This window comes from Euprymna scolopes, chromosome 25 (assembly GCF_053919585.1).
Source record: "Euprymna scolopes isolate OS-2025 chromosome 25, ASM5391958v1, whole genome shotgun sequence".
Classification (NCBI taxonomy): domain Eukaryota; kingdom Metazoa; phylum Mollusca; class Cephalopoda; order Sepiida; family Sepiolidae; genus Euprymna; species Euprymna scolopes.
Window position 1 is genome coordinate 96,207,554 of NC_136506.1, and position 26,857 is coordinate 96,234,410.

A 26,857-nucleotide genomic window follows, 5' to 3' on the forward strand; every position below is an offset into this window, starting at 1 on the left:
ATGTATAAGTATTACTATTAAAAACATTACATTAAAATTAGAATATAAAAATGTCATTGTTGCTGGGTCTGTTGGTAATAATAAAAGTGTTTCTGCGAAGGAGGTAAATGGTTAACTTCAGTCATTTTTTAATTTACTCTCAAGTTGATAAAGCTGTGATATTATGAGTTAAAACTTGTTGTTTTTCTTCCTGTATCAAATTAAAAAAAAAATCAATCATGGCTACCTGATGTCACACGTGACCCAGCAAAATAAAACAATGTAACACGATTATAAATATTCGTATTATTTCAATTCTTTGGACTACTGTTCTCATCTTGAGCATTATTTTTCACAAAGTTTCAGTCAATATAACCTTCGACTTTCTTCAGGTGTATCTTGCCAAATTTGGAAATCTGTATGGAATTTCAAACAGATTTGGTTGGTTGGTTGGTTGTTTTTGTTTTACGGCATATCAACCCTTTTGGGTTATTTAATGGCAAATCCAGTGATTCGGAAGAAAATTTTTTTAATAGAGTATATTTTGTTTTTTTTGTAAGTCGGTTTCTATTTAACCCATAGTTGGGACCCTAACAGGTATTACCAGTCCGGGTCAGAGTGGCAATAAAAGGGTGGCTCCACACTCCCCAAACCCCACAAGCTGGGGCCTCACCATCGGATATAGTTTAAGGTCATATCCAGGACCGAATTTCAAACAGAATCCTTTATTTAATCCACAGGGGTAGCATGCTCTTGTTCTGTCAGCCATGACTGGGTAGAAGTTCTAAATAACTTGCAATTGCATTTTGAGTGTCGCCTAAATTGATGATTCAACCTCCAGAAGAGTGTAACTTACAACTGAATTTTACCAAGTACATTATCCACTGTGCCATGGGTTCGTTGTAGGATGAGAGCATGCTAATCCCATCGATTAAATAAAGGGTTCTGTTTGAAATTCCGTGCAGATTCTCAAGTCGAGGCAGAAAAATTCACAAAAATAGAAACGTTTATGAAAATAACACTCAAAATGAAAACAGCAATCTTAAGAATCCGAATAATATGAATAACGAATAAGTATATAAAAAAATCAGAAATCATAAACAATTTTGGATCAGAAAAAGATTTATTTAAAAATAAATTAAAAAAAAAAATATTAAAGCGATGTTGTGTTCGGTGCACAAATCGTTATTTTCTGAAAATGCAGTGTCCGTAGTCAAAGATAATGAGGTTGATCATTTGTATGACAAATTAATCCATTTCTGTACAAGTATCTTCATGATTTGCTTCTAAGTTGCTTCTGGTGACAGCAAAGGCAATTTCCGTCACTTTTATGTTGCCAGCTGAGGCAACTTGTTGCTTCTTGTCTGTTTATGGCATCATCCAAAACAGTTTCTGTCACTTCCAAATTGTCTATGAGGTCAGCTAAAGCAACTTTGGTCATTTCTAAATTATTTATTACATCAGCTGAGGCAACTTTTGTTTGTTCCAAATTGTTTAGGGAGTCACCAAGGTAACTTGTCACTTCTAAACTGCTTACAGCGTGAGCCAAAATAACTTTTGCAACTTCCAGATTGCTTTTGATGTCAACTGAGGCAAGTTTTGCCACTTATGAATTATTTATAGCATCAGTTAAAGCAACTTCTGTTGCTTCCAAATGGTTTATGATATCAAATTTGTCTTTTATATCATCATTTTATTTTTTTTTCAAGTTTTCAACTTTCTCTTAAATATTCATTGTTCTGTAACAACTTATGCTGATCCGAAATCATTCAAAATGAAAGGTTTATAATTTGTATAACACATTAAGTTGTTTTGTAAATTGTTCTTGTGGTTCACTTTAAAATTAGTGGCCGTTACCTGGAGCAACTTGTGGGCACATTCTTCCATAATGGCACCTAATAAAGAGAAAGAAATAAAAACTAAATTAAAAGGATAAAGTAAGGTTTAAGGATCTCAGTCGAAGAGGGGAATGAGTTGAACAACTTTCGGTTAACAGCAGTTGACGGTCACACCTTTGTACATGGCATTCACTAACAAAAACATAAAAAAACAAATTATTTTTTATTTATTTATTTATTTTTGCCAGCAAAAGTTTTTTTAATGCATGGCAAGGTGTTTTCACAAAACTTTTTAAAGAAACAAAAGAGAGATAATTATTTGACATTTTAATAGTTGTATTATTATTTGGTAGGGGAAATATTTATTTTTTAACATAGGGTACAAAACTTTCTCACAGGAGAGACATTGCAAGCCTGTTTCTGCTTTATCATTATTTTTATGGCAAGTGCTCGCCTGAGCTCCAATCTATGGCCCCCCTCACCAAACATTCACAAGAAACACTTGTTTAGCTGAAAGCACGATCAATAATTTCCCACACTCTTTATCTGTGCCTAAACTTAAACGTAGATTCCATGAACAAAGCTTCCTTATTAGAACTGCACACCTGTGGAACTCTCTTCCGTTTTCCTGCTTTCCAGCTGACTACAATATAGACGTCTTCAAGTCCAACGTAAACAAATACTTGATGAGTCGTTCCCCTTCCTTAAGTAATCCAATTTACCAAATTTACACTACTAACGATTACTATATCGTCCCATCGACTACTGTATACTCTTTAACCCTTATACTTGAGTGGCCTCGGGGCCTTGATAAGTGGTTACTTCTTTGTAAAAAAAAAAAAAAAAAAAAAAAAAATTTTTTTTGCCAAACAAAATTTTCCCTAGATTAAAAAAAAAAAAAAATTAGAATGGAGAATTAGAATGCTGGTCTTTCCTGTCCTCGGTCAGCGAAGGAGAAATTATTCTCACAACGTTACAACCAATGTAACCTTTGACCTTCTTTAAGTGCATCTTGTAGAGCTCAGGAGTTGATACAGAATTTTGAACGAAAAACTTTAATTAACACGAGTAGATTGATCTCGTTCTGTCAGCCAGGACCAGGTGGAACTCTTAAGTAATTCATATTTTATTCATAATATCACCTGTAGTGAGGACTGAAATTCTTAGTATCGCATATGTAATGTTGCAGTTACAAACAAAAGAAAGAAAGAAAGAAAAAAATCCGGGTCAGCATTTTTTTTTTACACAGAAGTTTTTATTATGATTACTCTCTTAACACCACTTAAAATCTCTCACTGCCACATGTCCATTTAGCTTGACGTTGTTTCTCCTTCCTTTCATTGCATGCCGGTTTGTTCTCGACTTTACACGTTCATTTTCTTTGATGCACGCTTTGTTTCTCCTAAGCATGTGGTGCATTTTTCTCCTTTTTCTTCTTGCGCACACTTCTTAATTTGCATATGTGCTTTTTTTGGCTACTGCTGCTAATCTCTTTGCAAAGCTTCCTTATTAGAACTGCACACCTGTGGAACTCTCTTCCGTTTTCCTGCTTTCCAGCTGACTACAATATAGACGTCTTCAAGTCCAACGTAAACAAGTTCTTGATGAGCCGTCCCACTTGTTAACAAATTTACCGAATTTCCATTACTAACGATTACTATATTGTCCTATCGACTACTGTACACTCTTTAGCCCTTATCCTCTAGTGACCTCTTGGCCTTGATAAGTGGTAATGCCTATGTAAAAAAAAAAAAAAAAGAGAAAGTGGTTAGAGAGAGGAGGAGTAAGAGAACAATAAGAAAAGGAGGGAAGGAGAGATGAGAATGAGAAAGAAAGGTTAATTGCAAAACATCTAGCCAGACAGATGATTACGACGCCTGACATTTCCTTTCAAACTTCAATTTATGCTTCGTCCCATTTTGCGATGGAATAAAAGAAAATATTTTTTTTCAAAAATTACACTTACCTACGCACAGAATGATTTTGTGTTTTGTAAGGTATTTTATCGACTGTGATGTTTTCGTCAGGCATTCTTCGGACAGGAATGGAGGATCCGCCAGGACGACATCGAAATAATTTTCCCATTCTGCCGGCAAATTTAACGGATCATTATAATCGTAAAACAAAAAGTCTTCTCCAAATAATTCAAATCGTTTGTCAAATTCCAGAAGTTTTAATGTGCATCCTTCGGGCTTGAGTTTCAGCATTATGCGGAAAGCAGTTGGAGAACTTAGACAGCAAATTCTGAAAAAATAATGATATTTGTTATTATACTAAAGTCGAGTTAATCAACAGTTGTCTCACTAATTTTTTTTTTTCCTTATATATTTTGGTCACACACACACACACACCGATGTGATAAATGGTCCAACTTTAAGCTTTTTCCTACCATTGTTTCTTAAATGAAACATAATTTTTCAAGTTGTGTAAATTCATAATTTTATTCTAAATTCGATTTTTATCATATACTAACAGACTGCACGTCGTTGTCCAGTCATAAGCTATGCTTAAATATGATATTTTAATTCATGCAGATTAAGTATTTATTATTAATAGAGACCATTCTCTATTGATTATTATATCAAATGAATTAATTTTAATCCGTTGACGTCTGTGCCAGTGGCGCAGCCGTCTGTGGCAGCACGTTGGGGTCCGTGAGTGACAGGTTTCTCTCTGGTTCTCTCTCCTCTGATCTTGGGCGCGTGGTGCAGTGGGGGAGGAGGTGGCTGATTGCTTTTAATGCATCTGGGACTAAGCTCGTGTCTTTGCATCATGGGCGCTCTGGTCCCCGTCTGGCATCAGTTGGGGTGGATGGCTCTCGTCTTGGGGAGGCTCCATGTTTTGACAGGCTTCTGGGTTGGACCTTTGCTCCTGATCTGAAGTGGAACACGTGCATCGGGTTTGTTTCCCGGGTCGCTGTGAGGGTGGTCGGATCCTTCTGCCGCTCCAGAGGGTGTCTCGCTCTGCTGATGCGGTTCTCTATCTGTGTGGGGGCCAGGTGCGTCCAGGGATGGAGTGCTGCTGCCACATCTGGGCTGGAGCTGCTAGAGGGCAGCCTATCCTGCCTTGACGGAGTGCAGGTTGGACTTTGTGGCTTGGTGGGGGGGGGGGCTTTTCTCTTCCCTGCAACCTCTCTCCAACAGTAGAGACATTGCGAGCCTATCTTTGTTTTATCATTATTTCCATGGCAAGTGCTCGTCTGAAGCTCCAATCTCTGGTCCCCCCTCGCCAATCTTTCACGATAAACAACCGTCTAGCTGAAACCACTGTCAATAATTTTCCCCACTCCTTATCTGTGCTTAAACCAAAACGTAGATTCCATGAACAAAGCTTTTTTCTTAGAACTGCATGCCTGTGGAACTCTTTACCGCTTGCCTGTTTCCCACCTGACTACAACTTGGATGTCTTCAAGTCCAACACAAACAAATTCCTGATAAACCGCCCCCTTAAGTAAGACACTTTATCAAATCTCCAATACTAACGAATACTACAACACTATCCCATTGATTACTATACACACAATAACCCTTATCCCCGAGTGGCTTCTGGGCCTTGATAAGTGGTGATCTCCATGTAAAAATAACAACAACAAAAAAACTAATATATAGTTGTGAGATCAAAACTAAAGAAATATATTTATGACTTGATTTATGACAGCTAGAACCAAAACACAAAACATAGAAGTCTCTACTCTCATTCCTCAGCCGTTTATATAATTCACCTGTCATCCCTTTTTTAAAAAATGGAACCATTGGATAGTCAAAGACAAGATTCTAGCAAGCATGGACGGACAGTCCACAGAATTTTATAATTATATATACATATATATAATTATGAAAGATGAGGAATAAAAGTTATACAAAACTTTATTATATCATCAGAACAATAAGGATTCTTGGTGGATAATCAAAATGATCTCCCTAACCTCTTGCCTGGGATGAATACCACAGCGCGTGTCAATGCCAGAATAAGTCATAAAGATAATTCCGAAAATTAACAAACGGACTGTGTTGATAGACCGTCGATAGAGATGTCGTTCAGTGACGGAGGGAGAGACCACCCGAAGACCCGCGTGGCAGGTCTGTTGAGGCTAATTAGGATTAGGCGTGACATCTCGTATTCCTGGCATGAGAACGTTTATTTCCTTGCTGATGGAGCAGAGGAGGTGGGGGAGAGAAGATGAGAAAGAAAAATCTATTTTTTTTGCCTTTTCTTTTGCTTAGATAAATGTAATGGTTGCTTTTATTATTTTCTTTTGTTTCTCTTCGGCAACCAAGCAAGCCCTTACTGCCCCCCTCCGAACAAAGGTGCGGCCACTGATTGGTTGACCGCCACTTGTGGGCATATTTGGAGAGGTGAGGGGGGTTACAGCTAGCGATATTGATAAAACGAGGTGAGGAAAGGGAGAGAGAGAGAGATTCTTTTGCCACACGCTTGAACGACATGTTCCAATACACATGTCTCTGTCAGCTGATCCTTCCCCATAGACTGACGGTAGAAAAAGAACGAAGTACTTGGTAAAAGAAAGAAAACTGCCAGCCCCCTAAGTTGCATGACTAGGCCAGTATGTAACTATTATTTGTAAAGTCGAAGACAATAATCAATTCTATGTTAAGAAAGTCCAATTAAGTTTTGACTTTTTCTTTAGTTGAAAACGCCATTGTGAATGCAATACATTTCTCCAATAGCCCAGGTGACGTTTGGAAGCTGATTTGAAAGCGGAACCGGAGAGCGACCGACGGCGACGGAGACGAATTCGACCACTGGATGAAAACACGGGTGATGCCACAGGTATCGGCTACAGCTGCATCTCAACCCACAAGCCTGTGAACCTGAGCTGCCTTGTAGGGGTTACGGGTTATATATATTTAGTTTGTTTATTGTACAAACATTATTGGTTACATATGTGCAATCTCAATTCAAGGATAACATCTCATCAGACCAAAAAACGAATCGATTTGTTTTTTGGTCCGATGAGGTGTTATCCTTGAATTGAGATTCTACTGAAACATGTATGCACATATGCAACGAATAATGTTTGTATAATAAACAGACTATATACCAGCTGTGTTCTGCATTGAGCACTTTTTAATAATCATGTGAGTTTCATCGGATTTACATCTAGGAAGCCAATCGATACAATGTCTCGGCAGTAGTAAACATATCTTATTTTTCTTTTATTAATATTATTGGAATTTTTTCCTTTTTTCCCTTGTACACATTTTTGTGAATTTTTCCATGCATTACTGCCTTTGGATTATTTTGGACCATCCTCCAATTACGGGATTTCCTTGGATTTTACTTGTGCAAATGGAAATTCAATTAACTTTATTGAAGTTATATATTTGGATTTTACCGTCACTGGATTATTTATCTTCCACCAGACTATCCATTCACGTGTAATCACCTTTTTCTTCACCATATTCCCTCTGCTTCACTTTTCTGTTATCAAGTAAGATCTTTGACTTACTTGTTGTTTTATCAAATACTTTTGCATGCAAAATCCGATCCCGCATTTTGCTAATTCCTACGCTCTGATGAGAAAGAAAGTATTTCTTCGAAACTCCACGGATTAAGGACTATCCACTTATCTAGTGTTTCCTTTTCAGATTAAATATGTTTTTAACTCTTTTTCAAAGTGTTTTTTAACATGTTTTATTAATTGTTTGCTCATATATATATATATATATTCACCTGTTGTCCCTTTTTTAAAAAGATGGAATAGCCCGATCGTCAAAAACAACTCAAGAAAGGTCACATGGTTCCCAGAGTTTTATAATTTTTATAATTATATAAATTTGCACTAAACTTGATTTCAATAATTCATGTATACTGCTTTCACACAAACTAGAAAAATTACTTATGTCTTCTGCAAACTATGATAAACCTCAGATTTAAAAAAAGAAATTAAATCAAAAAGTAAATTCTATGATCATCAGAATAAAGGTTAAGAATCACACAGATTACACAAAAATGGTAATAAATTTGTGCACAAGAACTATAAGGCAATAGAGACGGATGACACATCAGATATGGAGGAAGAATATTTGGATTTGCAAAATTATTTGATGTTGTTTAGCAGTTTTATTAACTTGATGATTCAATTGAAGGTGCAGCAGGTGCTAGTGAGGTGACTACATGACAGAGTCAGTTGAAAGAATTTCTATTAACTAACAGTGCCAACCAAAGAAAGAGTCTATCAGGCATGTGTACGTAGCGTAATAATGCATGGAAGTGAAGCCGGGTTAACTAGGGCCAAGGACATGCATTGCAGGGAGAGAATATGAGAATAATATGATGAATGTGTAATGTGAGTTTTAAAAATCTCGAGCTCAAAAGGAAGATTAAATGTAGACAGCATAGGGAGAGGTGGGCAAAACAATAGACTTTGTTGGTTCATGTTGAAAAAAGTTGATGACATTCGTTGGGTTAGTAGATGTAGACTAGTTTTTTTATTTTTGTATTACATTTTCACCCCAAACAAGGCACATTGCCACTTTGGTGTAGGGGGCTACTATCAGGGGAAACAACTACTGGGGTACTATGTAGGGATTTGGGCAGCAAGATGTTGGTTCACGTTGCACTTGAACTTCTGCATGTCAGTACAGTTGGAGAAGCAGTGACCTGGAATGGAGTTCCAAAGTCTAGCAGTTCTGGGGAAGAAACTACCGGAGTAGAAAGATCTTTTACATCTAGGGATCTCTACAGTGTGGGGGTGGGATTTTGCAGCTTGTCGGGTCTGTCGAGGGTGTTCACGTCGTGGGGGCACAAGTGCTTGCAGTTCATCAGAGCATTCACCATTAAAATACTTGTAGAACAGGCAGAGGGATGCAACGTTTCGTCGATGGGACAGAGGCTGAAGCTTAGATGCCAGTTTAGGACCTATCAGATTTGTGCCTCTCTTTTGAACCCTTGAAGGAGCGAGAGACTAGTAGCCGATGCACCAGCCCAAATATGACAGCAATACTCCATACATGAGCGAATGGTTGCCTTATAGAGGTACAGGATACTTTCAGGTGTTAGTAGTTTTCTAGCACGGTAGAGAGATGCCACATTTAATATAGGAGGGACTGTGTGAATACTAATCTACCGCAAAGCAGTCATAAATTGTTGCATGACTAATTCTGCAATTGACCAATTATAGTTTTGTTACCTTGGTGATACCATCGGAGCACAGAATAGAGCAGGTGCTAATGTGATAGCAAGAATTAGGATTGGATGATGATATTTACGATTACAAATCAGCAAAGTTACCACTATCAACCAAGGGAACAGGAGTCTGTTAAGCATATGCACACAGTATGCTGATTTATGGAAGTGGAATCTGGCCAGTGAAGGTTGAGGACATAGGTTGCATGAAGAGAAATGAGGATGATATTATAGATGTGTAATACAAGTCTTAAAGACAAGATCAGATCTGATCTGGATATGCATGCAGAAAACGAGACTTTGATTGCATGGTCACGTTGAAACAATGGATTAGAGTTCTTGGGTTAATAAATGTAGACTAGTTGAGGTAACAGGGTCAGTTGGCAGGAAGAATACCACTAACAACATGGGAGAACATGATAAGGATGGACTTGAGTAAAAGAACAAATCTATAAAGACCTGGCCAGAGATAGGTTAATTTGGAAGTCAATTTCCAAAAGCCATTCCAAACATCTAGTATCAATATAATAATTTCATATTCATACATATATTATTACCTTTCACCCCTTTTTTAAATATAGGATCACCCGATCGCACAAGATGCGACGCAAAAAAATAATTTTTTTAATTTCATCTGATGTTGTTGTTGCGTTGAACACAAAACTTGAACTAAAATACACTCTCTTGGTCTTCTGGCGAGGATCAAAGCTTAGTATCTGTTCCATCCAAAGATAGTGCAATAATATGATGAGGTTTGCATTTGCACTGGACATCCATGAATGGAATAAGTTCAATGGAGTACTTCAACAGATTATAAGTTTGTGTGAAACACGTGTAAGACAATGGAGATGGATGAGAACTCAGATGTGGAGTAAAATATATTTAGATCATGAACTTATTGAGGTTGTTTAGGAGTTTTGTTTTCCTGATGATAACATTGGAGCATCAGAAGTAGCAAGTGTTCATGTGATTATAAGAATTAAAAATAGATGGAGTGCTTCTGTCATTATTAACCAGCAGAGGGTTGCCACCCTCGACCAAGAGAAGAGTCGGTCAGGCATGTATACGCAGTATGATGTATTCATTTGTTGAATATCACTACCATGCTTAAAAATATTTTAATTCTGTCCAGTGTGAATGAAGTTAGTTGAACGCTCCACTTAATTAAGGAATTTTTATTGTTATCGGGGTTGTTTATAACGAGTGTACATATACTTGTATATGAAATCGATGCTCGTATTGTCTAGTGGTTATAAATGTGCGTGTGTGTCTTTACACATTTTCAAACAGAGTTCACGTAACATGGAACTAGTTTGGGACAGGTTCAACAAACATACTTGTGCCCCCACGACGTAGACATCCTCAACAAACCCGACAGGCAGCTAAATCCTACCCCCGCACAGTAGAGATCCCTAGATGTAAAAGATCTTTCTACTCCAGTAGTTTCTTCCCCAGAACCGCTAGACTCTGGAATTCCATTCCAGGTCACTGCTTCCCTAACTGTACTGACATGCAGAAATTCAAGTGTAACGTGAACCGACATCTTGCTGCCCAAATCCCAACATAGTGCCCCAGTAGTTGCCGCCCCTGATAGTAGCCCCCTACACCAAAGTGGCAATGTGCCTTGTTTGGGGTGAAAATGTAATAAAATAAAAATAAATAAAAAAAAATATAAGCACAAGATGGCCATTTGATAACGGACTACTAACCTTAGGTTGTGGCTCCCTTCGTCTCTCTGACACTGCAAGAAAACATTTCACTGTGAAGTAACGACAGGACTTCTTTTGTTGATTCTCATGCTCAGTTAGACGTTCCCCTCAGAGATTTACAACGCTTCCTCTTTTTAGTCCTAACATCATCTCTTAGCTAGCCCAGTTGAATGCTTCTAAAACTGACAAAGTCAACCATCTCTCCTCGATGACTCCTACATTCTCTTTTGCTCTTACTTGTATCTCAAGCCTATATATAAAAACTTTTTCTTTGTTGCTAGGTCAATTTCATTGTTTACATAAAATTGAATTTCTACATCTATATTATCACACAATTATCTTTGTAATATTTAATTGTTTATAAATCTAAATCTAAGTTAAAATTCCTCCGTTAGATTTTAACATAAATATTTTAGCTAAACATTCTTTTCTTTCAAAAGATTCTCTCTGCATAACTTTTTCTACCTAACAGTTAACAAACCAATAATAATAATAATCATTCAGACCTTCGGCACTGCCTGCCACAACATATCACAGATACTATGCTGTGATCATAGCCAAAAGGCCCAACATAACACTTGTGCATAATGCCAAGAGACAAATTCTCCCAATCTTTATAGTAAGTGGAAGAGTTGATTGTAATCTATATGGTGGGAACTACAATAAAAACTTTGATGAATTTTTGAAAATATTTGTACAGGGTTAAGTTTCACAGCCATACAGCAGTATTTTCAATGTCCATTTTCAAGTCTTTTCAAAGTTTTTCAAGGTCTTCTCTGGACAAAATTTGGGATTTGTTTTACAATCCACAGAGATTGAAAAAATGGTAAAAACTCAAATATACAACAGATAAATGATACCATAGCCAATAAAAGTTATTTTGCACTCTACCTGTATCACTTTTTGGTATTTTGAAATAGTTGTAAATGTTTTTTTATTTCATCTCAAATATTAACTCTCTTTATAGCTTTTAAATTTCAAACAAAGATGGCTGCCATCTTGTCCATTTTTTTTCAGCCTGGTTGGTCTCATTTTCGATTATCGCATTTTCTTGGGGGGGAAGGGGGGGGATTCACCATTGGAGTATCCCATCTCCACAAGGAAAGTTGTTTTAGAAGGAGGAGGTTTGGTTTGGTTGTTTTTGTTTTACGGCATATCAACCCTTTTCAGGTTATTTAATGCCGAATCCAGTGATTTTAAAGAAAAAATTTTTTATAGAATATATTTGTTTTTTACAAGTCGGGTTTCTATATAACCTATAGTTGGGACCCTAACAAATACTACCACTCCGGGTCAGAGTGGACCTGGAAGCAATGGCAATTAAAGAGTGGCTCTACACTCCCCAAAGCCCACAAGCTGGGGCCTCACCATCAGATATAGTTTAAGGTCATATCCAGGACCAGGAGGAGGAGGGGGGGGAGTCATTTTTATTTATGGTGGCTGCCACTATCCCTCTCTCCTGTGCCCCACTCCTCAAAAAGATTAAATTATAAATGAGAGCAAAAATAGAGAAAGATTTGAATCCCCTTCCAAAAATTGTGATAATCAAAAACTAAGTCAGCTGAGTCAAATAGTATTTATTTTGATTTTATTTTTAATATTTTGACACAAATATTTACTGGACATAAAAAATACAATTTTCAAGGCCTTTTCCGTATTTTCAAGGATTTTTCAAGGAAATAATAGAAATAAGGCCTTTTCAAGGCAAAATTCAAAGATTTTCAAGCCATTGTGAATCTTGTATTAGCACGTAATATATCAATTTATAAATAGAAGGTTAGGGTTAGGGTTAAGCGCATCACATAAACGAAAAGTTACTTACTTTCCATTTTCTTCGCATGCAGCAAATGCCTCCTTGGCAAGACCTTCTGCAGTTCTGTCATCGTACCAAAATTGGCTTAATTGCTGCAAAGTCACAAAAACATACACATATTAAGGTTGTAACAACACATTTTGTTGAAACTCTTTGTCACAATGTGATACATATCATGATATGTAACTCAAGATATGCATCACGCTACCCAAGAAAATATATAAGAAGAAATTCCAAAGAAATATTAAATATTCAGAATGAAAAGGTCTAGTAAGAGAAGTAGACGCACTTGACATGGACACACACCTGAGTGAAGAAAAAAAACCCAACATAATATGATTGTCAAAAATAAAATAATTGTTGGTTGAAGTCAAACCAGCGGGTTGGAAAAACAAACATTGGAATGTCAGAAATAAAATAATTGTTGATTAAAACCACTTGCAAAAGTTGGAATTAGAAAGAAATATCCCATCACAGAAATAAATACCCTGGGGGCATCACTATATTGACAGAGAAGTGCACAGTGGACATTTGCAGGTGAAGGCAAGGGTATCCAAAATCGATTCTAAATTGATATCAGCAGTCAGTAAGCAATTTAGGCCAGAGAAAAAAAAACATGCTATCAAATTTTTTTGTGTGCATCTTCCTTCTTTTTTTTCTTCTTCTTCTTTATATACGGCATAATTATGTTGATACACCGGTTCCCGTCAGATCACCGAAGTTAAGCAACATTGAGCCTGGTCATTACTAAAATGGGTGACCAATTTGGGAAGTCCAGGTGCTGTATGTAGGAGAATGTCGACACCTCCTTGCAAAAAGTTGCAAAAACCTAACGTCGTCATCTCCCCTAACGGGGATATACATGCGACTGGGGACCACTTGTGAATTTCATACTCCCATGAAACTTCCTCCTTCGGAGGAAGCCGGTTAAACCCTAAATAAGGTTGGTGCTGACTGCACACACACATCTTCCTTCTTCACAAACCAACACTCCTTCACGACCAATAAAGATTATCATTATACCAGCATGGAGACCTGACATTGCCTGGGGATTGAATTAGGATCAACGAATGTTCCACACTTCCAATACTTTTACTGTCATCAAAATTGCTTATTTTCCAATCAAATCAAGTGTTTTGGCACAGTCTTCAAGTTGTCGAAGACAGAGTTGTATCATCTAGTTCAGTGTTTCCACTCGATGTGCCCACACGTTAACCTAGCCTTCTTAACGGAGGCTTTTTTATAAAATGAAAATCAGAAATTTTTAATAAATAAATATTTATTTAAAAAATAAAAAATATTGCACAAGTCGAATCTTTTAACCATCATATTTTGAATTTCATTTTCACCATGTTTATAAACAGTAAATTTCGATTAAATTTAACACGTCCACATGATCGAGCGCAAACACTGAATTGAATGATATAACCTCTATCTTCCACAACTTAGAAACTGCATCAAAACATCATCATGGCTAGTAAGGAAGCAAAAAGGTTTTGATGAAGGCTTTTGTATAAGCTGAAAATTACTTTAAATAAATAAATGTTTATTTAAAATAAAAATACTGCATGAACCTGATCTTTTAACGGTCATGTTTTGAAAGAAATTTTTTTTATGATTTATATATATTTAGAACGGAGGATTACATAGGAAAACAAATAACTGCTTTGCTTATTGTTTTATAATTCTTGCAGTGGAAGGGAGATTCATTAGCTGAAATAATGAAGAAGCCCAACTTGATACTGAATTATCCAAAGCTTAAAAAAGTTCCTCACTCAATTACAAAAATTACATTTGATTCAAAGTTATTTGTACGAATTAATCGATTTGATTAAAAAATGGGCAATTTCGCCGATTTCGATGACAATAAAAATATGGTGCGGAACATTTGTTGATTGGCTCAAAATTTGTTCTTTTCTTTTTAATTAAGGCGGCTTTCTGTGTGATGTAGCCAGGTTGCACAATAGTAGTTTCTCGTCAGCCAAAAAAAAAAAAAAAAACTCGCAACACAAATTCGTTTGTTAGAAAAATATAAAATTATCATTTTATTTCTTGCTTTGTGTATGCATTTCAAGCGGTAGACTGAGGAGGTGGCGGATTCAGTGGCAACTCGTGGCTGGTGTCGCTTTTTGACTGACTGCATTCTCTTCTGTCTCACCTGCTTATATTGACCTGTTCTCTCACAGGTGTTACAACCTCGACAGCTTTGAGGTTAATTACTTGACCTATTCACCTCCAGCCACATCAGTTTTGACAGCTTCACCTCATCACTCAATGCTTTTAGTTTTAGATCGTCCTGCATGTGCACTGTTTCAACACATGCCATCTGTATGGAAACCTGTGTACAAATAGTTTTTAGCAGCAAAAGGTAAATTTCTGCTGCAACATATCTGCTATACATGAATATTTTTAATGGTGGAAGGAAGAGTGAATAATGCAAATAAAGGACAAATGATAGAAATGGTAAGAGGGTTCAGTTAGGTTGATTTGTTTTGCGGCATATCAACCGTTTTTGGGTTAATGCCGAATTCAGTAATTTTAGAAAAGGTTTTGGTGTAACTTTACTATAGTGTGCCATAATACTTAGTTGTATTTTCAAACAACAGCATTCCAGGGAAAAACATTATTACATACTTATGTATCATGTTGAAATTAGTATAAATCCCAAAATTTATGGAACATTGTTCGGTAGAAGCAAGAGCTAATTTAAAAAAAAAAGTATAGTATTATTGAGAATAAGCAAGATGGCTAACTTGAAAGTAGTTATCTCCCCCTGATTTCAAGCATCTAAAAAGTTAATTTAAAGTGAAATTACAACTTTGAAAAATTCTGTTTTTACTTATAATTATTTTTCTGCTGGACAATTTTTCACAGATTTTCTGAATGTATACTAATTTTGGCATATCACAGAAGTCCATAATAATGTTTTTCTTTGAAATGCATGTTTTCAAAGACACACTATAGCAGGGCTGTACATTTTGAGTGAAACAGTTGTATTTGCGAGTGATTTTTCAAAATGGCGATTAGAAATAATGAAACATTTATCTTTTGGTGATTGTATTTCTTTCACTGACAATCTTCCAAAGCTGAGTGAAAAATATCTTTTCAACTTTTTTTTTTTTTTAAATAAAACGAAGTAAAATTATTTAAACAAAAAAAGTTTAATAGCACAACATACTTTTTTTTTTTAACGAAGGATGTTTAAAAAAAACATCTGCAGAAATTAGAATGTTTATACCTTCAAGTATCAACATAAAATTTGTTGTATATTTAGAATTACACTTATTAGAAAAAATGGAAAAATCTTTATGTACAAACTCGTCACATAACGAAAATGTCATATTCTAAAAATCATATGAGTTTCGCTAGTAACTTTTCTATTTGGCTAGTAAACGAAAATATTTAGTTGTCAAAGGTCAACTAAAGATAAGTTTGTCCGTAGAGCCCTGCAATTATAATAAAGTTGCAAGTTTTTATGTTTCAAAAAATGTTCTGCCAAATTAAAAGTTTGTTCTATTTACTTTTTTGTTCAATATATTTTTTTCCAATAATTACAAGATCATGTCTTTTTTTCTGAACCCTTACGTGACCATAACAATTATTTACGAAATCTTACCCAATTTTCTTTTAATTTTTGGGACTCGTCATCTTTGGAGTTTAACTCTTCCAACCGCTCGGCATAGAATTCCTGTAAGGCAGCCATCGTAGCATCCGAGAGCTGTGGTATGTCATCATCTTCGTTCTCGTAGGGAGGAGGCTGGTGATCATCTCTGAAAAGATAAACAGAAATCATTTTAAAAAACCAAGATCGATGCTAAGAGATTTATTGGTGCTTCTACAGTATAAAGATGAAAAAATATTAAATTTCAAGTATAATAAATGGTACCTACGTAATTCTCAGGTATCAAATAGTAAAATATCCGAATATTAAGAAAAACGATACAGTAGATAAATAATCATTCATGAAAAAAGAATTTTGTAAAATCACACTTTTCACAGCATAAATCAAAAGAAAATATTTATCTCCTTTGTCAGAAATGTCAGAAGTTTTGAATTTCTATCAGAAATTCACATCACGTGACGCTATAAAATCAGTACGTCAGACAAATCATAACCTTTATTCGGAACTGCTTTTCATTAATTTTTCTACCTTATCGTTTTGTTTAATTTTTGGATATGTTGCTATTTGATACCTGACAATTATGTAGGTACCATTTGTTTTACTTGAAATTCAATATTTTTTCCTCTCTTTACTGTAGAAGCACCCATATATTTTTTCATTGCATGAAAACAGTAAAAAAATCAAATATTTCGGTCAACTCCGACCTTCTCCAGTGAGTTATAAACCATTCTTTTGTTTCTCATTATCGAATTATAACGACGAATGCTGGTAATAGCCAAACTCTCCTGGTATCGAATGGATACAGTTATTAATTGTTGTGAGACTGAAACTTATCTGCATCATGGAATCTTCCAATGCTATATTACGATATGAGATAACCCTGTTGAGGAGCAGTATCATATTACTGTAGAATCAGCAAGAGTAATTGCAGTGCGCAGTACATACAGCTACTCATATTGGACACTACCGGATAGTAAGCTCCGCTTACTCCTCATCCTCGCCTTGCTATCTTTTTGGTTAATATATCTTCCTTACACCTAATCAGTGTTCCGTGCTTTCCTTCCGTCGTCACAATCTTGCGTCCACATCATTAATGTCATTTTTTTGTGTAGAGACCACACTCGTACAGGTGTAAAAGTAAGATATCTGATATTCATATATTGAAAAGCACTAAACAATTAATAATTGCTACGAATGAAAGCAAAGATCTGCATTTCACGTCGTCAGAAGTTTATAATCCGCAGATTTGTATTAATTTAAAGAAGCCTGGATGCATGAACCTGTGGCACAGTGGTTAGAGTACTTGGTAAAATTCAAGCTACATTCTTCTGAAGGGTGAAGGTTCAAAACCCAGACGACTGAAATTCCAATTACGAATCACAAATGCTGATGGAATGAGAACATGTTACTCTTGTGGATTAAACAAAGGTTTTTTGTTTTTGGTTTTGTTTTTTATATTTTTACCTAAAACAAGTCACATTGCCACTTTGATGTAGGGCGCTATTATCAGGGACATAAGCTACAGGGGTACTATGTAGGGATTTGGGCAGCAAGATGTTGGTTCATGTTACACTTGAACTTCTGCATGTCAGTACAGTTGGGGAAGCAGGGACCCGGAAGAGAATTCCAAAGTCTAGCAGTTCTGGGGAAGAAACTATTGGCGTAAAAGGCTCTCTTACATCTAGGGATCTCTACTGTGAAGGGGTGGGATTTAGCTGCTTGTCGGGTTTGTTGGGGGTATTTACGTCGAGGGGGTACAAGTGCTTGCAGTTCGTCGGAACATTCACCGTTAAAGTACTTGTAGAACAGGCAGAGGGATGCTACATTTCGTCGATGGGACAGAGGCTGAAGCTTAGATGACAGTTCAGGACCTATCATTTATTATTATATTTTTATCTTTTATTAAAAAATAAATGAATTTTCGCACATTTTTTACAATAGCAAACAAAACAAAGTGAAAAAATAAATGTACAACAAATAATGTGATTCAGTGGCCAGAGTGTTCCAAATTGGAAAGTCATCGTCGAAAGTGAAAAAACAAAAGCATTCTTTTGACCAAAGCAAATGCAAAATGTTGTGGTAATCAATGGTTCTCAGGCAATGAAAATCAGAAGGACTCACTGACGTCGATTATATACAAGAAAGTTGCTAAAGCAAAGATGCTTGTCACACCAGAATGACTCCCTCCAACCGCCTCTGCCTGTAGATTTCATTCTCTGCAGACTTACTACCAGGTTATGGATGAGATGAAGTGATTGGTCAGATGGTGCAATGGAGAAAGAGATGACTGGCTAATTTTAATGCATCTGAAACCAAGCTTTTATCTTTACATCATCAACGCTCTGATCCCCATCTGGCATCAACTGAAATGAATGGCTCTCGTCTTGGAGAGCCTCCATGCTTTGACAAGCTTCTTGATCTGACCTTTACTTCTGATCTAAAATGGAACACGGACATCAAATCTGTTGCCAAGGGCACTGGAAAAATGGTTGGATCATTCTACTGCGCCAGTAGATATCTCACTGCTGATGCAATTCTCTACTTGTATAAGAGCCAAGTACATCCCAGGAAGAAGTACTGTTGCCACATCTGGACAGGCGCTGTTAGAAGCACCTTATCCTGTCTTGACAGAGTTCAAAATAGATTTTGTAGCCTAATACGGAATGAAATTTTCTCTTCCCTGCAACCTTTTCACCACAGAAGAAATGTTACAAGCCTATATCTGCTCTATCGTTATTTTCATGGCAAATGCTCATCTGAGCTCCAATCTATGGTCACCCCTTGTCAAACTTTCATGGAAAATACTTGTCTAGCTGAAACCACGATTACTAATCCCCCTCTCCACTTTTTATCTAAACGTGGATTCCATGAACAAAGCTTCTTTCTTAGAACTGCACACCTGTGGAACTCTCTTCCATTTGTCTGCTTTCCAGTTGACTACGATATAATCCTCTTCAAGTCCAACGTAAACAAATTCTTGATAAGCCGTCCCCTTAAGTAATCCAATTTACCAAATTTCTACTACTAGCAATTACTATGATATTGTCCCATTGACTACTGTACACTCATTAACCGTTACCCTCAAGTGGCTTCCAGGCCTTGGTAAGTGGTGACTCCTTTGTAGAAAAAAAAAAAAAATCTGAGTGGGGATGGAAGGTGGAAGGAGACAAACTTGTTCCAGTGATGACAGACAAAAGTCCTGCTCCAGATGAACTAATTCAGAGGATTCACTGTAACTGTTCAGAAGGATACAATACCCTAAGGCGTACCTGCAGAAGGCATGGACTAGAATGTACCTGTGCATGCAGACATTGCGTAAATGACAACTGCGACAATGTGAAAAATGGGTGCTTGTTTAGATAGAGTTGACAGACCGATTTTTTTAAATATTTCGTTTTAAGCAAAAACAATATTACGTACTCAATTGTCATGTAGAAAATAGTAATATATCCAAAAATTATGAAAAATTCAGCGAGTAGAAAAACTGATATTATGTTTTTTTGAAAAAAAGAAAAAAAAGAAAGTCGTTCGCTATAGACAACAAATATTAAAGCCATGAACAAGTAATATAGCATATTCGTTCCGAGGTACGTTCTCTCTTCAACTTACTTTATAATGTCTACAAAAAATGCAATTTTACCCAATTTTCCGTAAAAATTATAAAAAAAATATGAATAATTTTCTACTCAATGAATTTTCGTAATTTTTTAGATATATTATTATTTTCGACGTACGTGATATTGTTTTTGCTTAAAACGACATATTTAAAACAATCAGGTGACTATCTTAACAAGCACCGAAAAATGCTCCAGTCATAGATGATGAGGAGGAGGAAGTGTGAACAACTTTAAAAAAACATTATGACTTATGTGAATCGAGGTAGGGTAGGGGTAACCATAGATATGGTACGATTCAACATCACTGGCAACCATTTCATGTGAAAGATTGACCCTGCAAACATGGGTAAAAAATGCAAGTCACAACCTGCTTGAGAAACGGATCATTCTTGTGAAAAAGAAGGGAAGATGACACTTTATAACGGCATTTCTTTTGGTTGTTGTTCAATTCGTGGGGCACCCATTTATCAAATTTATTTTGTCTTTCCAATCTCTCTCAAATGGTTGGAAATCGTTGTATACATTACATCCAATTCAGAAGCAAGTTCTCAAACAGTTGTGCATGGATTGGCTTTGACTAAGGCTCTTAATTGATTGTTGTCAACATCCGATGGCCAACCATTACACTCATCATCTTCAAGACTCATTGCCACCACAAAATTTCTTAAACCACCATTGTGCTGTGAGTTCAGTAGTGGTTACTAGGCCAAGCGCTTCAGTGATATTGCAAGTTGTTTCAGCAACTTTTCGGCCGAGGTAGAATTGAAATAAAAAAAAAATGTGCGAATTTGCTTTTTTTCCATCTTGTATTAAATATTCTCGAAAAAAGGACATAATTGTTTTAAAACGATTGCAATTTAAACGATCAGATAGAACAAAAAATGCATCATTTGAAATGATATATAAAGTAAAAGTATTATAACTAACACTTATTTAAAAATACATAATTTGAAATCAAAATTAAAAATTCCGCAAAAACTTTCTTCTCAACCTAATATTTAATTGTGATATATTTAAAAAACAAAAAAATAAATAAAAATAATGGCGGCTATTATGAAAATTTAAAAAAAAAAAAAAAAAAAAAAAAAAATGGTTACTCGTTCTGTCCTATGAATTATGAAACGTAGTCAAGAATATGATAAACCATATTTTTGACGTTTCTGTCCAGTAAGTGGGCGATCATTTTACCTTAAATTTATATAGTGAAACTCCATACTAAAGTCAAATATTTTTCCATGAAAAAAAAAAAAAAAAAATGCAAGTTCATAATTTAATCTAATTAAAAAAACAAAAAAAATCTTTACACTGCACATGTCATGGGACAATAGGTGTATCAGAAATTTGGAGGAATTTTTGACACCCCTAACAGAAAACTGCGAATAAAATATGTAAAACTCGTAATTTCTCTTTTTAAAGTGGGTTATTTATTTTCTGTATGGAATATACTTCCAAAATAAACTATTAAAGTTTTTTTAAAAAATAATAGAAATATTATTTTTTATTTTTTAAAAAACAGTGCTTACAAAATGTTTACAAAATGCCGGCGTGCCTTCATGCAGCCATTTTTTTTATGTAATGAAATCAATTGAATTTTACGAGTTAAATATTTTCCAATTTTTTAAATTTAAAAATCTATCAAAGTTTTTCTATTAGTTCAATTTTTACGATATTTTCAGGGTCAATGTGAAATTTTATTCTCTTTTCAATAAACAAAATAATATTTTAGACAAACGTTTTTTTTTTAAATTCACCCTCCGATTTTGAAATGTCTATTAAAATTTTAATAATTAATTTATGTATCAAAGTTTTATATATCACAAATTGAAGATAAAAGATCAATAAAGAAAATATTCTAATTTAAAACAAAAAAAAAGAATAGTTTTTTTTAAATTTACCTGTAAAGTCCAAAGTGAAAACCTAATTTAAAAAAAAAAAGAATGTTGATTTTTTTTTTTTTTTAATGAAAGCTCATGTTATGCTTATATCGTCAAGTAAATACCGGATGCTGACAGCAAATTTTTCTATTTCATTCAATGTTTTCTTTTTTTAGATATTTAAAAAAAAAAAATTCAGTCGATAAAGAAGTATATCATATATCAATCAAAACTCAAAAACAAAACAATCGGTGAACTGGATTTTTTGTTTTAGGGGATAAACTTATAAGTGAATGTGCGTTTCTTTTTAACTACGGAAGACGAAAAATACTAATTTTGGTTAACACATGTAATAAAAAAGAGACATTATTTATGTCCCTTTAACGAATCCATATTTGATAAATTACATATTAGCAGGAGGAGCTCTTTTAAGCTTGGCGCAAAACACGTTACGAAAATGCAATTTTCTATGAAACTCGCTTTAAAAAATCCTTTTATTTAAAAAATACATGGAATTTAAAATATAAATATGGATAAATTCTTAACAATGAAGAATGGAACTACCCATTTAATAGTATTTTCTTTAGGTAAGTGATTTTTGGGCATTTATATATATACATATACTTATAAGCAAGTCAAGGTATGTTTTCTTTATATTTTTTTTAAAGAAAACCGCTTTAAAAAAACAAATATTGCATAATTTACTATTAAACCTGTTATTTTTTTTTTAAATTTGTCTTTGCTCCTTTGATTGAAAAAAAAAAAATGAGGGTTTGAATTACATTTTTCAAGTAGTTATAAGCTTCGAAAAATGGTAAGTTGAATTATTAAAGTTCTGATCATCATTTTTAATGGCCACTTTCTGATACACCTAATGGGACGTTAATGTCATATCTAAAAATCACGTAAATTGATCAAGTAGTTTTTTTTTTTTTTTACCAAGAAAATAACATTTTATGAGAAACGGAGAATGTTGTTTTTTGAACCGCCATGTTAAATAAATAAGCGGGAAACAACTCAATTCGAACTATCGAGATAAAAAGCAGTCTTATAATGGATACAATTTACTATTAAAATCACTTAAAATCGATCGAGGTATTTCACTCGGTAAAATCACTTGAAATTTGATCTCGGTAGTTCGAATGGAGTTGTCTCCCTCTTATTTAACATAGCGGTACAAAACACTCCGTTTCTCATAAAATTTTATTTTCTTGGCTTAAAAAAAAAAAAAAAATACTTGATCAATTTATATGATTTTTGGAATATGACATTTTCGTTCCGTGACAGGTATGTAGATCAAAGAGATTTTTCTGTATTTTTGATTGGTGCTTATTGTGCCGACTGCCGCGCTATTTTTCTTTTAATAGTATTTTCAAGTTTTACGATATTTTTTTTTTTATTAAATTGTTAGATGAAAGTACAGCTGAGAATAGTTGTGGTCATCCTCCCTTCCTCATGTTAAGAATGGCTTTCTTATTAAGAATTCCATTCTTAACGTGGGCTTAATGCGGAGTTATTATTTCAGCACGGTACAATAAGTGCATGAGTACCTTTTTTTATTTATTTTTTTTAATTAGGTTGGATTTTGGATAACAACGATAACAAAAAATATTTTTATTTTTCAATTGAGAGCGTGGCGCGCCCGCGGCAAAGGGCACCATTTTATCATATTTTGTTTTCACTTTCAAGAGTAAACGCTACTTCCTTCGGATGCTTAAATTCTAGAAATGCACTGAAGTTACCGACCTGCCAGTCCTTTGAAGTTTATGCAATGCTCGACATATGGTATCTTTCGAGGACCCTAATTCCTTCGAGAGTTTCCGGGTGCTCGTGTTTGGGTTCTCCTCCAACTTACGTCGCAACGCATCATAGTCGACCACCGATGGTCGTCCGCTCCTCGTCTTCACCTCAATCGACAAGTCCCCGTTTTTAAAACGGCGAAACCAATTTTGAGCGGTGCGATCCGAGATCGAAACCTTCCCTTCCACTTTGCGTATTCGTCGGGCAGCTTCGGTCGCTTTCAAACCCAGTTTAAAATAATGCCGTAGAATTGCCACAATCTCAACATTAGTATCCGCCATGACGGGACGCGTAATTGTTTTCTTTTCTTACGAAGGGGAGGCAACTCTAAGAAACTTGTGCGGAATAAACATCCAAGAATTTAAGATTTCCGAGTTTTGACGATAAATTACGAATTTGACCCAACAAAGCAACAAAAAAAAAAAAAAAAAAAAAAAAGGGGGGGTCAATGAATATATATACACATTATTCGGCATAATGTACAGTATAATCACGCTGTCACACCCGTTCCTGTTGGATCAGATCATCAAGTTAAGTAACGTTGAGCTTGGTCAGTACTAAAATGGGGGACCATTTGTGAATTCCAGGTGCTCACTGTATGTGCTCTCCGCTCGTCTCAGCATTGTTTCCAGACATCCTGGACCTCTCCTAGCCACTAGACTCCAGCAGTTTCGATTCAGGAGAGGCCGAGGAAGGCGTGGTGTTGGTGCGATTGCGCAACCCCTGCTTCATAATTACACGCGCAGTTTCCCTTACAAGGGGTATCCAATGACTTTCGAGACTGAACAGAGACTTCCAGTCCATTCTCTCTCTCTCTCTCTCTATATATATATATATATATATATATATATATATATATACACACACCCACAACAAATGCTATCAACAGCAAGCTTAGCTACTCTTCTACCTACCTGGAAAAGTTTTTTGTGTGTGTTTTAATATCGAGTTAGAACGAAACACAATGTAGCCTCGATAATCATTAAAAAATCGAAAATTAAACGAAACGGATAGTGCTTTGTGCTTTGCTTCGGGTGCTTATGGCCATTTATTGTATTACGATATTTTTACATGGTTGATGACATTTATTGGATAGGTTTCTTTCTATCAGTATTTTGTTTAATCTTTGATTTTTGAGCATTTATCGAGGCTCGACTTTGACTCTAATGAGAACACCATTTCGTTTTAACTTGAAAGACTTTACACTATCTTTATTTTTAAGTAGAAGCAAACGTTTCAAAATAAGTTAACACAAGCAAAATCACCTATCCAGGTAAGTAGAAGAGCATTTTAGCTTGCCCTTAGTCATAATTTTTTTTTTTTTTTTTTTTTGTGGGTTTGTATTATTGTACACATAGATTCGAAAAAGTTGTCAAAAAACAAATATATAACAAATAAATGTTATCAAAGGCAAGATAAGTTACTTTTCTACCTAACTGGATATGTTTTTAGTGTTTATATTTAATGTAACATGTTTAATCAGCTCGAAAAACATACAGTGTTTACCGATGTATTGGAAAATTTAAAATGGCAGCCGACTCTCTTTTTAAGGCGGTAAGTTTGGGAAAATGAGTTTAAATAAAAAAAAACAGACAAAATACTGTTAGAAACTCGTTCAATATAGGTTACCGTGACATGGGCTGACATATATTCGGCGGGTTTTTAACAGTATTTTGAATGTTTTTTATTTTTATTTATAACTCCTTTTCCCAAACGTACCGTCTCCGAGAGAGGGTCGGCTGCCATTTTGAATTTTCCAATACGTCGGTAAACACTGTATGTTTTTCGAGCTGAATGAACATGTTACATTGAATAAAAACACTAAAAACATATCCAGTTGGGTAGAAAAGTAACTTATCTTACCTTTGATAACATTTATTTGTTACATATTTGTTTTTTGACAACTTTTTCGAATCTGTGTACAGTAAAACAAATCCAAAGCATCTACCCTAAGCAACATCGTTTCCTACGTCTTATTTCGATTTTCAAATTTCGCTATTATAATGAAGAAGCGACAATAAATGTTACCAAAAGCAAGATAAATTACTCTTCTACCTACTTGAATAAGGTTTTTGTGTTTTAACTTATTTTACAAAGTTTATTTACTTTGAAACACAAGTAGTGCCGAGTGTTATGATAGAGCAAAAAAAAAAAAGGCCGACATGAGGCGATCATCTTGGGAGTCTCGATAATCGCTCAAAAATCGAAAATAAGTAAAATACCAATGAATATCACTAATCGTTCGAAAATGTAATATTCAATCAGCATTTTTATTTATTTATTTTTTACTACTTTTTCGTTTTGTCTTTACTGCAAAATGCCCTGTTTTATCTCACTAAACCGAACGGAAACATTAGTTTTAATACGCGGCCATGTCGTATGAAACAAGTTATGGAAAGAAGTTTTTTCAAGTTAAAATAAAAAAATGTGTCACCCTAACCAAACCACGTGGCTTCTTCCAGGCCGAGAATTTGCGACGCCCGTTCCTTAAAGGAGAAAAACACAAATAATGAAATAAGCCAAAACCGAAAGATGACAAGAAACAACCAAACAAAAACAAAGAAAAAATGATAGACAATAAAATATGACAATTGGCAACGGTATAACTCACATTTCTTCCATTTCTTTCGTGTTACAACTAAAAATAAAATGATTAATCAAAATAAAGATAGGCGAAATCAAGGGCAGATAACTCTGAAGAAAAGATTTCTTTACTTAATTCGTGTTTTAGGTAATTTTATGTGTGAGTGCAGAAAACCCCTAATAAATAAAAGATTAATTTGCAACACAAAAGCATAGAGTAATTAATCAAGATCTCTTTTTAGAACAAAACAACGAAAAGGTTTTATTTTGAAAAAAAAAAAGGGTGGGGGAACTGTGTCTGAAGTAAGAGAAAAGAACAAAAAGTTTTAGGATTTTCTCCTGTCAAAAAGCATAAACTTGAAATGTCGGCAGGTTGTCTTGTAGAGGTCTTCAGTGAAGTAGCCACTGCCTGGGGGGGGGGTTCAATGGACAGAGAGTGAAAAGAAAAAGGTTTGTCTTCTTTAATGGTCGAGGCTCCTCTGCTGGCTAGTTCCTGACGAGAGTAACTTTTTTTTTTTTTACATTGGCATCACAACTTATCAAGGCCCAGAGGCCACTCAAGGAAGGACTAGGATTAAAGAGTGTACAGTAGTCCATTGGACAATATAGTAATCGTTAGTAATGGAAATTCTGTAAATTTGTTAACTTAAGTGGAACGGCTCATCAAGATCTTTTTTACATTGGACTTGAAGACAACCATATTGTAGTCAGCTGGAAAGCAGGCAAACAGAAGACAGTTCCACAGGCGTGCAGCTCTAAGAAAGAAACTTTGTTCATGGATTCTACGTTTAGGTTTAGGCACAGATAAAGAATGGGGGAAATTATTGATAGCGTTTTCAGCCAAACGAGTGTTTCTCATGAAAGTTTGGTGAG

General features: G+C 35.2%; 1 protein-coding gene and 1 pseudogene across 2 annotated transcripts; one reads left to right on the forward strand and one right to left on the reverse strand.

Annotated features, from left to right (window-relative positions):
* Window positions 1-1,083: 1,083 nt before the first annotated feature.
* LOC145247537 (EEF1A lysine methyltransferase 1-like) lies at window positions 1,084-26,083 on the reverse strand. Of its 2 annotated transcripts, none has more exons than XM_080109368.1 (5): window positions 26,013-26,083; window positions 16,105-16,258; window positions 12,498-12,580; window positions 3,784-4,061; window positions 1,084-1,874 (listed from the first exon to the last, which is right to left on the reverse strand). In XM_080109368.1, exons 1-5 carry the CDS (start codon window positions 26,021-26,023, stop codon window positions 1,729-1,731), a joined length of 672 nt encoding a protein of 223 aa, XP_079965494.1. In that variant the 5' UTR covers window positions 26,024-26,083; the 3' UTR covers window positions 1,084-1,728. The 2 variants fall into 2 exon arrangements, with proteins under 2 accessions (XP_079965494.1, XP_079965493.1); XM_080109367.1 differs by lacking the exon at window positions 26,013-26,083 and adding an exon at window positions 23,348-23,717.
* On the forward strand, window positions 13,160-13,278 carry LOC145247745 (5S ribosomal RNA; annotated as a pseudogene).
* Window positions 26,084-26,857: the final 774 nt, after the last annotated feature.

Excerpts from the sequence above, each read along its gene's own strand:
- LOC145247537 (XM_080109367.1), bottom strand. The coding sequence starts at position 23,682 with ATGGCGGATACTAATGTTGAGATTGTGGCAATTCTACGGCATTATTTT. Across the intron at positions 16,259-23,347 it reads AAACTTCAAAGGACTGGCAG|AGATGATCACCAGCCTCCTC; the intron begins GTCGGTAACTTC and ends TTATCTTTTCAG. Across the intron at positions 12,581-16,104 it reads AAAAATTAAAAGAAAATTGG|CAATTAAGCCAATTTTGGTA; the intron begins GTAAGATTTCGT and ends GTGACTTTGCAG.